This window comes from Poromitra crassiceps (genome assembly GCF_964638095.1).
Source record: "Poromitra crassiceps genome assembly, chromosome: 5".
NCBI lineage: Eukaryota > Metazoa > Chordata > Actinopteri > Beryciformes > Melamphaidae > Poromitra > Poromitra crassiceps.
Genome location: NC_139642.1, coordinates 47,565,471 through 47,579,201, shown reverse-complemented (window position 1 = coordinate 47,579,201; position 13,731 = coordinate 47,565,471). Strand labels below are relative to the sequence as shown.

Sequence of the window (13,731 nt, the reverse complement as noted above, 5' to 3'; positions counted from 1 at the left end):
ACTCTTTTTCTCTCTCAAGCACACATACTGTCTGTCTGTCTGTCTGAGTTGACTGACTGAAGTGACACGTAACATATGAACTGCTGCAATGCATTTTGGGAGATTATCAGCCTTATAAAGCTCAACATTCACGTGACACCTCGGTTCCGTAAGAGTATTTCCCTGTTCATATTCTGCAATGAGATTTGGATTATTAGCCATAATGTCGTAACCACCCAAGGTAGGTATTATTATTATTATTATTCATCTGATTGGCCAGAAATGCCTAAATGATTTATGGGATCAGTTTCTTCACTCTTACGAATACGATATATGTAGGCTACACTGTATCTAGCACTTTTTGTTAATGTTTTTTCAACTCTGAATCAAATGTGTTATGGTCATGATTCTCTAGCTGGCCGGTTGGCTTGATTCCTGGCTTAAAACTCTTTAGATAAGGATTTTTCGAAAACTGATGGAGAAAAATGAATGGTGAAATTCTCTTCCGGAACCCAACGTGACGTCACAATGTCACGTGACTCTTGAGCTCTATATTTTTTAGAATTATGGTTCGATTCCTGCAATAAAGTCACGACAAGGATGATGGAAATGACAACACATATAGCGGTCTCCTGCCTGGTGATGGCTGGGAGGTAAAGCGTGAGCACCGAAAGACTGAAAAGACTTCTATCAGACAAGGTCATCTCGCTCTAACTAGGAGTGGATTGGGAGGGGTAAGGATCTTAATAGCCTACGGCCTGCAAACCGTCTCGCTACTCTACACAGTCAATGAGTAGCCTGTAAATGCCTGTTAGGCAACTATCAGAATGAAGAGCAAACAGGCACAGCAGCTCTTCAGGTGTAGACTGGGCACTCGTCAACTCTCTTTGAACTATACTGAGCTTTGGGAGACTTGAGTGTCTGACTCTAGCCGGCTGACCCTGTTTACATGATAAAAACTGCTACAGTTCACCCAACTTTAACATGACATGCATATATTACACATCAAACTCTTGAGCTACTTCTGCTCTCTCTCAGAATGTCAAAATATAAGCGATGTGATGTAGAGTTTTGGAGATATTAACGTTTGTTTGGCACAACTCATACTAGTTAACTGCCAGGGGGGTTCCACATTTCTGGGTGGTAAGTGACATCACGCTGATTCGTCCTATAGGCTGCTGCAATGTAGGCTGACAGTGTGGGAAATAGGGAAAAAAACAGGCGGGGATTTGCGACCACATTATGTGAATTTCTGATTTCTGAAATGTAGGATGGCAGGGGCAGCCCTACTCTGCCTCTGCCACCCTGCATTTCGAAATTTCATTTCATTTCATATTTCGGAAATTGGAATTCGTTATTTCTATTTCAATCCTTTCAATTTGGCGGAATCATTATTTTAAGCTGTGATACAACTTATGTTTCTCAGTTGGGTAAAAGGGGTTCATGGAGCAACACTGTTTTTGACCTTGGCTTGATCAGAATGTAACTGTAACATTTTCCTGTTCAAAGTCAAGATGAAAATTAAGTTCCTGGTTTCTCTCTCTGTGTGTGTGTGTGTGTGTGTGTGTGTGTGTGTGTGTGTGTGTGTGTGTGTGTGTGTGTGTTTGTGTGTGTGTGTCCGACTAGCGCCTTCTCACCGAAAACTCAAGGGTGCATTTCAATTTTGTTAATTATTATTTTGCGAATAAAGACTGTAAATCAGACTTACTAGTTAATATACAAAGCTGGTATAATCCCCCCCCCCAAATCCAGATTATAATATTTACTACCAAGCTAAGAGGAGAGAGAAGATGAATGGGCCAGGCACAACTGATTGAGTGGGTGAGTGTTTAGCCTGATAAGGAGGCAGACTAGAGGAAACCTTGAGGCAGAGGGTTATTGGAGGGTCAGGGTAGAGTTACAGAGGATGGGCAGTGGTGCTATCTGAGCCGGTCAGGCCAACACGCTGGATTAACCTGCTCTGCACTGCTTCTAACTACTGTCAGATTTAAAGCTCCAACTGCCTGAAAATAACAGATCATATAGGTTTGGTGATGTGTATGGATTGCGAACACATGTCTGTGTGTTCAGAATCTGTAAACTGAAAACAACAGCTTTCATATGATTTTGAAATGTCCAAACACCCTGAAAATATTAAGCTGCTTTTGGATAAGTGAAATCTTATGATTGGATCAGTTAAATCTTATGAATCTTATAGCGTTGGTTTTTGGAAAACACATATTACTGTAGTTGAATGTTTCCTTACTGTATGCTGTCACTTATAAATGTTCAGCCATTTTGGGTGGACATATCCTATAAAGGTAACTGTCTGCAGAGTGACAATACAGTATAAAGTAACAGTACAGTATAAACCAACTTGTATGTAGGCTGCACGTGTGTGTTTGTACATGTGTGTGTGTGTGTGTGTGTGTGTGTGTGTGTGTGATGAGGTCGTTTTGCCTTTCTGTGGAATTGAGGGGTGGGTAAGGTCATAAGATCAACCCCTCAGATCTATTTCAAGCAGAGAGAACCCCTGCCTCTCCCTCCCTCCCATCGCTATCGCGCTGCTCTCAGCTTTAGACTTTACTCTCTGTTCAGCTTTACGTCAGGACAGACATACATTCTGCTTTACGTCAGGACAGACATACATTCTGCTTTACGTCAGGACAGACATACATTCTGCTTTACGTCTGGACACATACATTCTGCTTTACGTCTGGACACACATACATTCTGCTTTACGTCAGGACACACATACATTCTGCTTTACGTCTGGACACACATACATTCTGCTTTACGTCTGGACACATACATTCTGCTTTACGTCAGGACACACATACATTCTGCTTTACGTCAGGACAGACATACGTTCTGCTTTACATCCAATCAGACATACATTCTGCTTTACGTCTGGACACACATACATTCTGCTTTACGTCAGGACAGACATACATTCTGCTTTACGTCTGGACACACATACATTCTGCTTTACGTCTGGACACACATACATTCTGCTTTACGTCTGGACACACATACATTCTGCTTTATGTCAGGACAGACATACATTCTGCTTTACATCAGGACAGACATACGTTCTGCTTTACGTCTGGACACACATACATTCTGCTTTATGTCAGGACAGACATACATTCTGCTTTACATCAGGACAGACATACATTCTGCTTTACGTCTGGACACACATACATTCTGCTTTACGTCAGGACAGACATACGTTCTGCTTTACATCCAATCAGACATACATTCTGCTTTACGTCTGGACACACATACATTCTGCTTTACGTCTGGACACACATACATTCTGCTTTACGTCTGGACACACATACATTCTGCTTTATGTCAGGACAGACATGCATTCTGCTTTACGTCTGGACACACATACGTTCTGCTTTACATCCAGACAGCCAAACGTTCTGCGTTATGTCCAATCAGACATACATTCTGCTTTATGTCCATACAGACATACATTCTGCTTTACATCAGGACAGACATACGTTCTGCTTTACATCAGGACAGACTAATGCATTCTTCTTTACGTCAGGACACACATACATTCTGCTTTACATCAGGACAGACATACATTCTGCTTTACATCAGGACAGACATACATTCTGCTTTACATCAGGACACACATACATTCTGCTTTACATCAGGACAGACATACATTCTGCTTTACATCAGGACAGACATACATTCTGCTTTACATCAGGACAGACATACATTCTGCTTTACATCAGGACAGACATACATTCTGCTTTACATCAGGACAGACATACATTCTGCTTTACATCAGGACAGACATACATTCTGCTTTACGTCAGGACAGACATACATTCTGCTTTACATCAGGACAGACATACATTCTTCTTTACGTCAGGACACACATACATTCTGCTTTACATCAGGACAGACATACATTCTGCTTTACATCTGGACAGACATACATTCTGCTTTACATCAGGACAGACATACATTCTGCTTTACATCAGGACAGACATACATTCTGCTTTACATCAGGACAGACATACATTCTGCTTTACATCAGGACAGACATACATTCTGCTTTACATCAGGACAGACATACATTCTGCTTTACGTCAGGACAGACATACATTCTGCTTTACATCAGGACAGACATACATTCTTCTTTACGTCAGGACACACATACATTCTGCTTTACATCAGGACAGACATACATTCTGCTTTACATCTGGACAGACATACATTCTGCTTTACATCAGGACAGACATACATTCTGCTTTACATCAGGACAGACATACATTCTGCTTTACATCAGGACAGACATACATTCTGCTTTACATCAGGACAGACATACATTCTGCTTTACATCAGGACAGACATACATTCTGCTTTACGTCAGGACAGACATACATTCTGCTTTACATCAGGACAGACATACATTCTGCTTTACGTCAGGACAGACATACATTCTGCTTTACATCAGGACAGACATACATTCTGCTTTACGTCTGGACAGACATACGTTCTGCTTTACATCCAGACAGCCAAACGTTCTGTGTTATGTCCAATCAGACATACATTCTGCTTTACGTCAGGACAGACATACATTCTGCTTTACATCAGGACAGACATACATTCTGCTTTACATCAGGACAGACATACATTCTGCTTTACGTCAGGACAGACATACATTCTGCTTTACGTCAGGACACACATACATTCTGCTTTACGTCAGGACACACATACGTTCTGCTTTACGTCAGGACAGACATAAGTTCTGCTTTATGTCCAATCAGACATATGCTCTGCTTTACGGCTGGAGGGACGAGACCGAGACACGCTGACTTGGCAACACAGGCACGTCAGTGTGTCCCAAAATACTACAATACGCAGAGAGGAGAGCGGCCGACTCACTCACTCACATTTCAATGTCACTTAAATGCATATGAGCAAGTGTGTGACCGGCCGCTGTCAAAGTGTGAAATGACAGCATGTTGACTCCTGAATTATTCATTTTCTAAACTAGATTATAGACTGTTCTGTCAGTGTCTCTCTCTCTCTCTCTCTCTGATAGACACACATTGACAGTTTGAGTTTCTCATAGGGTCCAGAGCATTCACCCCCAGTCCCTCCTCCCTTCCTTTCCTCCAAGAGAAAGACTTCAATTATTCATGAGAGATCGCAGCACCCACAAAGAGTCATGTTCCACTCCTACAACCCTACACCAGCAAACCGATACACTGTCCAGTAATTCAGTCACATAATAACAAGGGAGTCACTTTACGCCTGATGCATTCCTTCACACACACACACACACACACACACACACACACACACACACACACACACACACACACACACACACACACACACACAGTGCATGTGTATGATGGGTGTGAGAGAGAGAGAGAATAACCTACCTTACACTTGCTACAGTGGCAATGGGTGTTTATTATGACAGCAGGTGAAAGCAAAATACCTGCCACATGTGAATGAATCTCACTCAACAAAGGCAAACTGCACATTAAGAGTAACTGACTTTGGACCTGAAGCCACCATGCCTGTATCGGTTTACATACAAGCTTCACCAGTGGGTCTGACAAAGACTCTCCTTGTAGCAGTTGTTGCTCTGGGTCTGGGAGGTTTGACATGGAGGGCAGAGGTGGAAAGCCACTTTTTTTAGGGGTGTGTTTCATTTGGTGTCACCTCTCAGTTTCTTTTCAATCTTTCTTTCTCTCTCAGCCATACACACACACACACACACACACACACACACAACCACTGAAATCGAATTTAAAAAAAAATCCCCAAGGACTTGCTTTCTGAGGGGGAGTGTCCCCTCTCTTTCTTTCTGGGATGGCTACCGGCTGAGCGTAATAAAAGCCTTTGTTATGCTGTCCTGCTGCAAATCTGTGAAGCCACAATGGCCCGGAACTCCAAAATGATGTAAAATGCATAAAACGCAAAATATTGTTTTCTTTTGACCACTGCAGATGAATTATTGATTGTAATGGGGAAACAAGCCAAATCTAAAACAAAAATATACGTGATCAAATCAGGTTGTGGACATTTGAGGTTGTTTAGAATGATTCCAGAGAGAAAACAATGTGAGAATGAGCTTGATTACCTATTGTTGACTTGCAGTGGCATAATAGGTAATGCCTGAAATTGCTTGATATAGTTTCTAATGTACAGGGCGTGTGTACCTGGCTGGGGTACATACTGTAGGTCTAACAGGTGCACTTCTGCCTAGAGACTGTATACAGTACCCATACTGTAAGTAAGGCTATGAAAAAAGAAGGTTAAGGTGCAGACTGCCATTCTCTGAAAAGTTAAACGCCAAACATTCTATTACAAGAAACAGGCCACACACAGGAAATAAAATGCACCTCGTGTGGCTTGATGTCATATTGTTGGTTACCTGCTGTCAGTCTTTCATCTATCATATAAAAGCATCATAAGTCCACTTACTTTGATCACTTGTGCTTCAGATTTTGAAAAGACGCTGTCAGCTTCCTCAGAAAATCCTGTCACTTTCACCAAAACAATATTCCTCCACATGCTTTCCTTCCATGGCATGAGGCACCAGCGTGAGTCAGTTAGTCCTGGTGCTGTGGTTTCAGGAAGAGACTGTCCCAACAACTTCACTGGTGCAGGCAAGCACCCACCACCACCACACCACCACACTGCCTTTTCAAATAAGCACTGCTAGTGCGGGACCAGTGGCTTTGGGAAAATCCGGACTGGATTTGGAGTGGACTACTTCAGTGCTTGGGATACTTTTCCGTGTGACAAAAGAGATGGTTTATTGATTCACTCACTGAGTCACTCTTTTTAAATTGAGGGGTAATAAAGGACAAACAATTGAAGAAAAAACAACTTTTGGATGGGATTTGATTATTTGATCCAGATGTCTTCTGACCACACTGAACTAAACTCCTGGAAATTGATATGATTATTATGCACTTTGACATTGTGTGACAAGATGTTGGTTCTTTTAATTGTAAAAAAAAAAAAAAAGCAATTTACTTCATGTGGCATTGTTATAAAAAAAATCTGGCTTATAATTATTTGCATCAGTAGCTACCCTGCCTATTCCTATTTTTTAAAAAGCACTCGCAATCAGAATACATAAATCATTTTAAATTTGCTCAATGGACAGCGCACATTTCCTTTGATCAACAGCTCAGAAACACGAGTGCCTTGGCCTAAGCCGTGCTTTCCCTCCCACTCTTCCCACTCAGTGACAGTTCAAAGTCTGGCAGCACCAGCAGCCATCAGCCTAAATGCACCTTACAATTTAAACCGGCCCACCAATCAGAGGCCACTCTGATCGCCGTAACAACCGCTAGCAACATTTGCACAACAAAAGAAAGAGTAGCTGATTCATCACCACCACCCCTCCCTTCCCTCACTGCCGTTCCCTTCGCCTGGGACTCCTCCTCTGTCTTTGTGCACAGACCCAAAATCCCCTTCTGCCCCCCCCTAATCTCTGTGTGCCCATTGGAATCACTACCTTTCACTTCCTGAGTCACACAGTCACACACACACACACACACACACACACACACACACACACAGAGCATGGATAACACAAGCTCACAGGGACATCAGGTGCAATGCTGAAAATGGATTCCTTCTACGAACACTAATGACAAGTACACACAATCCTGATCCCCCCCCCCCCCCCCCCCCCGCCCATTTGACAAATGCACCTGATCTATCCTTTAGTTAATGTGCACTGTGCATGCACACAATCATTGGAAACTTCAAATCATACAAAGTCTAGAAGTCTGTTTCTTCCCATGCCGGTGTGTTATTTGCAAAGTGATGCCACAGTTTTGTGATATCACTTCACAGGCAGGCCCTAGTTTCCAGGCCTGCCCGGTCTCCTCTCCCTTGTGTTTGGTTAAGTGCTCTAATGTCTTGGTCACAATGCCTAGGGCCCTCTTTATGGCCTTTTAAAGACTCCTCCTCTCCCACACACACACACACACACACACACACACACACACACACACACACACACGAAGGCTCCCACAGGGTTTGAGGGGGGCCCAATATAGAGTTTAGCCCCTGATACGCTTTGTCTTTCAGATGGGGTGTTTCTATAGCAACAGTGACGAGGGACAGCGGGACCCCCACTCCTTCTTAACACAATTAAAATGCCCCCCTACCCTCCCCTCTTATTTTTTGCAGGGTGTCCCACACACACACACACACACACACACACACACACACACACACACACACACACACACCAACAGAGGAGGTGGGGCTAGGAAACAGAGGGATTTAGGGTTGTGGTTTAATGGGGGGAGTGAAAGCCAGCTAGGGGATTAGTATCAGGATTGGAGGCAACGGTTTTTAACATTTGTATCATTTCAAACAGGGTGATGAAAACCCATCTGATACAGGCGTAATAGGAATGTAATGGGGAGGAGGGGGGGGGGAGTTTTTGCTTTTTATTACAAAATCAAACTAATGAAAAATGTCTCATGTCTGAGAGACATCTCAGTTATCAATTAAACCGATGGGGATGAGACTATTTTTCAGCCTAGTGAATCCTTGTGTATTAGTCGTGCCAATACATCAGTCAAAACATTTGACATTATGTAGTCAGAGGGATGTGTGTCCATATATGATCGAGTGTGCTGCTGTCATGTTTTGATTCGCTCTGAATTCAAAGCCAACAAAACTTCTTTTTTGGATTCAGCATTGAATCAAATTAGTGCATCAAGTCCTCTTAAAGAGCCTCCTTATGAGTCTGAATAATGCGTTGTCCCTCACAGCCTTTGCGGCCCTCTCCCATAGGCTGTCCTCCTTCCATAGTCCCCGCCCCCTCCTCTCAGCTTTACCCTCCGCCTTGAGCAGCCGTTTGTGGAGACGCCAGTAGAGGCGAGAGTCAGGCGGGACTCCACAGATCGGCGCCGTGCGCGCCAGACCGAGCCGGAGCACCTCTTCATTCATATAGTTGCTCCACATCGACCCCTGCTGGAGAGACAGAGGAGGGTCAGGTTGATAAAGGAAATGGCCTCTCAAGTCACAGCATGGAAAACTGTAAACTTGTGATTACTATATCAACATGACATGTCTGCTGGTACACACTATTTGAAAGCTATCATTATCACATGGGCCTGCAACACAGACAGCATGTAAACAAGTATTCAGACATAAGCTGAGCAACAGACAGTTTTTCCGTGTGTCTCCCCCGAGCCATTAGATGGCTGACCTTGCTGTGAGACACCAGACAGTGGAGTGTGTTCTCCTCACGGCTGATCAGTTTCAGCCAGACGATTTGGGCGGGAGCCAGGTTTTTCTCCAGCCACCCCCTCCCCTCTGGAGTCAGCTCCACTCCTGCCAGACGCACCGCCATCGAGGACGCACACACACCTGGAGAGGAACACATGGGGGGGTCATTACCAGCTGTAACAGCTTTGGCTGGTATTGTTTTGACCTTGTGAGTCTGTGTGTGTGTGTCATCACGGCAAAATGTGGTCCTGGTCACACCTATTGTAGCGGGAACTGCCACAGAAGCCGTTTTTGAGTACTTTGCCAGGTGTTTATATGTGTCTGTCTGTCTGTCTGTCTGTCTGTGGACAAAACCGTGCAAGATGCAGTCACGAAACTTTACAGGTGTGTCAAAAATGAAGGGTGAGTTTTAAAATGGGAGTGATCTAAGCAAAGGGGCCGGTCCCCCACATTGACCCCCCCCCCCCCCACATTCGTGTCAAGTTGCGGGCGTCGCGTCTGGTGTGACCCCATCGTAAGATGGTCTCTCTAGTTTACACCTGTAGTAGATGGTAAGTATGGGGACTAGCTGGCCTGTGGTGTTTCATCTTTACACCTGTAGTAGATGGTAAGTATGGGGACTAGCTGGCCTGTGGTGTTTCATCTTTACACCAGTAGTAGATATTAAGTATGGGGACTAGCTGGTCTGTAGTGTTTCATCTTTACACCTGTAGTAGATGTTAAGTATGGGGACTAGCTGACCTGTAGTGTTTCATCTTTACACCTGTAGTCGATGGTAAGTATGGGGACTAGCTGGCCTGTGGTGTTTCATCTTTACACCTGTAGTAGTAGATGTTAAGTATGGGGACTAGCTGTCCTGTGGTATTTCATCTTTACACCTGTAGTAGATGTTAAGTATGGGGACTAGCTGACCTGTGGTGTTTCATCTTTGTACCTGTAGTAGATGTTAAGTATGGGGACTAGCTGGCCTGTAGTGTTTCATCTTTACACCTGTAGTAGATGTTAAGTATGGGGACTAGCTGTCCTGTGGTGTTTCATCTTTACACCTGTAGTAGTAGATGTTAAGTATGGGGACTAGCTGTCCTGTGGTGTTTCATCTTTACACCTGTAGTAGTAGATGTTAAGTATGGGGACTAGCTGTCCTGTGGTGTTTCATCTTTACACCTGTAGTAGTAGATGTTAAGTATGGGGACTAGCTGTCCTGTGGTGTTTCATCTTTACACCTGTAGTAGTAGATGTTAAGTATGGGGACTAGCTGGCCTGTAGTGTTTCATCTTTACACCTGTAGTAGTAGATGTTAAGTATGGGGACTAGCTGTCCTGTGGTGTTTCATCTTTACACCTGTAGTAGTAGATGTTAAGTATGGGGACTAGCTGTCCTGTGGTGTTTCATCTTTACACCTGTAGTAGTAGATGTGAAGTATGGGGACTAGCTGTCCTGTGGCGTTTCATCTTTACACCTGTAGTAGATGTTAAGTATGGGGACTAGCTGTCCTGTGGCGTTTCATCTTTACACCTGTAGTAGTAGATGTTAAGTATGGGGACTAGCTGTCCTGTGGTGTTTCATCTTTACACCTGTAGTAGATGTTAAGTATGGGGACTAGCTGTCCTGTGGTGTTTCATCTTTACACCTGTAGTAGATGTTAAGTATGGGGACTAGCTGTCCTGTGGTGTTTCATCTTTACACCTGTAGTAGTAGATATTAAGTATGGGGACTAGCTGTCCTGTGGTGTTTCATCTTTACACCTGTAGTAGATGTTAAGTATGGGGACTAGCTGTCCTGTGGTGTTTCATCTTTACACCTGTAGTAGTAGATATTAAGTATGGGGACTAGCTGTCCTGTGGTGTTTCATCTTTACACCTGTAGTAGTAGATGTTAAGTATGGGGACTAGCTGTCCTGTGGTGTTTCATCTTTACACCTGTAGTAGTAGATGTGAAGTATGGGGACTAGCTGTCCTGTGGCGTTTCATCTTTACACCTGTAGTAGTAGATGTTAAGTATGGGGACTAGCTGGCCTGTGGTGTTTCATCTTTACACCTGTAGTAGTAGATGTTAAGTATGGGGACTAGCTGTCCTGTGGCGTTTCATCTTTACACCTGTAGTAGTAGATGTTAAGTATGGGGACTAGCTGTCCTGTGGCGTTTCATCTTTACACCTGTAGTAGTAGATGTTAAGTATGGGGACTAGCTGTCCTGTGGCGTTTCATCTTTACACCTGTGGTAGATGTGAAGTCTGGCCTGTGGTGTTTCATCTTTACTTGTATGGTCTGACTGAAGCTACTGTACAGTATGTAGACTCAAGAGAGTATGTGAGGTATAGAAATGTCGAGTATTGATTACAGTCCACTGCATTCATCTGATTCCGTGAGGCACATTTCTGACCAACAGAGAATTTTATACAAAGGCAGAATCTAACCAGCAAGCAAATCTTCAAGAAAAAAACAACAACGCTGTACATAAAACACCAGATTATCTTTTATGTTAAAAAAAAACTATATTCCCTGATGACAGGCCTTTGTAAGCTAAAAATGTCGGAGGTCAAATGGGACAAAGGTAGCTAGAGGAGACTCATTCATGTGAGTTCTTCGCGCTGATGGAGCACTCTGTAAAAAGTATAGGCGGCTTGGTTTTATATCTTAGTCAGCGCCATGATTCAATAACGCAGCTGGCCTGTTGTGACTAACAAGCTTATGGGACAATCTCACTCAGGAGGAGAGAAGAAAACTAAACACTGCAGCATTGGATATTGACTAAACATGCCACCTTTTAGCTGCAATGACAATGAATGTACATGTCAAGACATAAAGTGACCTCAGTTAGATTACAGCCATGTAATAAATCAATTAAGATGAAAGCCATAAGACACATTTTAAAGAAGTCTTACAGTGCCATTCAACTGATAGAAAAAAGTAGCTGGGATTCATGCTATTGACACAGATCTGATGCTCTAATTACAACAATCTAACTTTGGTTTTTCATATTACCAATGAGCTGATATTGGTATCATGGTTTGTGCTCAGGCCTAATTGGTCTTTAATTGGTGGTTCTGAAGTGTGTGTGTGTGTGTGTGTGTGTGTGTGTGTGTGTGTGTGTGTGTGTGTGTGTGCGCGCGCGTGTGTGTGTGTGTGTGTGTGTGTGTGTGTGTGTGTGTGTGTGTGTGCGTGCGTGCGCGTGTTCATGATTTCACTTAAAGGATATCCCACTTTACCCTTTGGTTTTGAAAGTAACGAAGAGAGGACTGGCAGATAAATTGGGACATGCTCCACTTCCAGTCCTTTCTCTGTGACAGTTTTAACTTTCCCACGCAGGCTGACATTCCTCTCAATGAAACGGGCAGGGATCTCAGATACTGCTTCAAACTTGGTGATCTGAGGAGGTGGAATGAGACAATTGAGTGGAAAAACCTAATTGACTCTGATTCTGTTAATCTATATTATAAGACAAAGCAAGAAACCCTCGTGCATAAGTGGGTCTCTTTTCTTACCAGTTTGATACTCCTTGCTATTACAATAACACCAGCAAATGCCAGTCCCGTGCTGATGTTCTGTGTGAGACAAGAGAGCAGCAGACAGTTCAGAGTTGATAGAGTGACAGTGAAACCACTGAATGTAAGCTAAGCTGATTGTGTGCTGGATGAGTGAGTGAGGCACTGACATGACAAGGCATCTGTTCAACAAACACCAAGGTTTACTGTACGTGCAAGTCCCTGCATTTAGGTTCAGCTTACACCCAAACTTCAAAAGCCCTGGAACAACTCACTGATGACTGACAGGATATAATTATTTGGTCAACTGAATTGTTAAGTCAAACTATCTTGCAGATCAGCTCAGAGGGATTAATTGGTCCTGAATGCTCCCCTGGTGGCTTTTTATGATCTGCACATATGTTTCTGGGCATTTTTGCAGCATCTTCCCTGTCCCTGTCCAAAACAGCCTAACGTTACTAGAAGCTCAAATTTGGACGCACTGACTGAGGCTATGGCAAGTGCCCATACTGTACTGTCATATCCAACTGATGTAGCCTGGCTAACTGATGCCCACTCCCAGTCAAATGCTGCTCAATGATTGCACACAAGGAGTTTCCTACCCGCACAAATGTTAAATTATCGTCGGCGAACTTAGATATTACAGACACGATGTTTGGAGTCGGCTTATTTCTGTCCTTTGCTTCGTCAGTTTGTCTCTCCTCACTGCTAGTTTGTTCCGGCATGTTGTTGACATTCTGCAACGATCTGTGTCGCCGGTATCGCCCCGCCTATGGGAGGGGATATATAAACGACTGCTTTTATTTGGAAATGTCTCCGCCCCGTGGCTTGGTTTGACAGGACAGGTTAGGAAGATGGCGTTGATGTTGAAATCTATCTATGGTTGAAATACAGAATTAGTCTATGGCTGGGCTTAGCGTTAATGCATTATTTGACAAATGAAAGTACATTTATTTCAAAAACACAATTAATGATTTGCATTTGTTCTCGGCAATGCATATTTAATGGACAAAGTTATTAATAGCAAAAGTTATTTAA

At 43.4% G+C, this 13,731-nt stretch overlaps 1 protein-coding gene across 1 annotated transcript; it reads right to left on the bottom strand.

Moving 5' to 3' along the window:
• Positions 1-8,694: 8,694 nt before the first annotated feature.
• c18h3orf33 (c18h3orf33 homolog (H. sapiens)) lies at positions 8,695-13,418 on the bottom strand (the record flags this gene model as incomplete). Its single annotated transcript, XM_083636719.1, has 5 exons — positions 8,695-8,952; positions 9,191-9,351; positions 12,418-12,577; positions 12,694-12,753; positions 13,296-13,418. The coding sequence occupies 5 exons, from the start codon at positions 13,416-13,418 to the stop codon at positions 8,695-8,697; spliced, it is 762 nt and encodes a 253-aa protein (XP_083492845.1).
• Between the last annotated feature and the right edge of the window lie 313 nt (positions 13,419-13,731).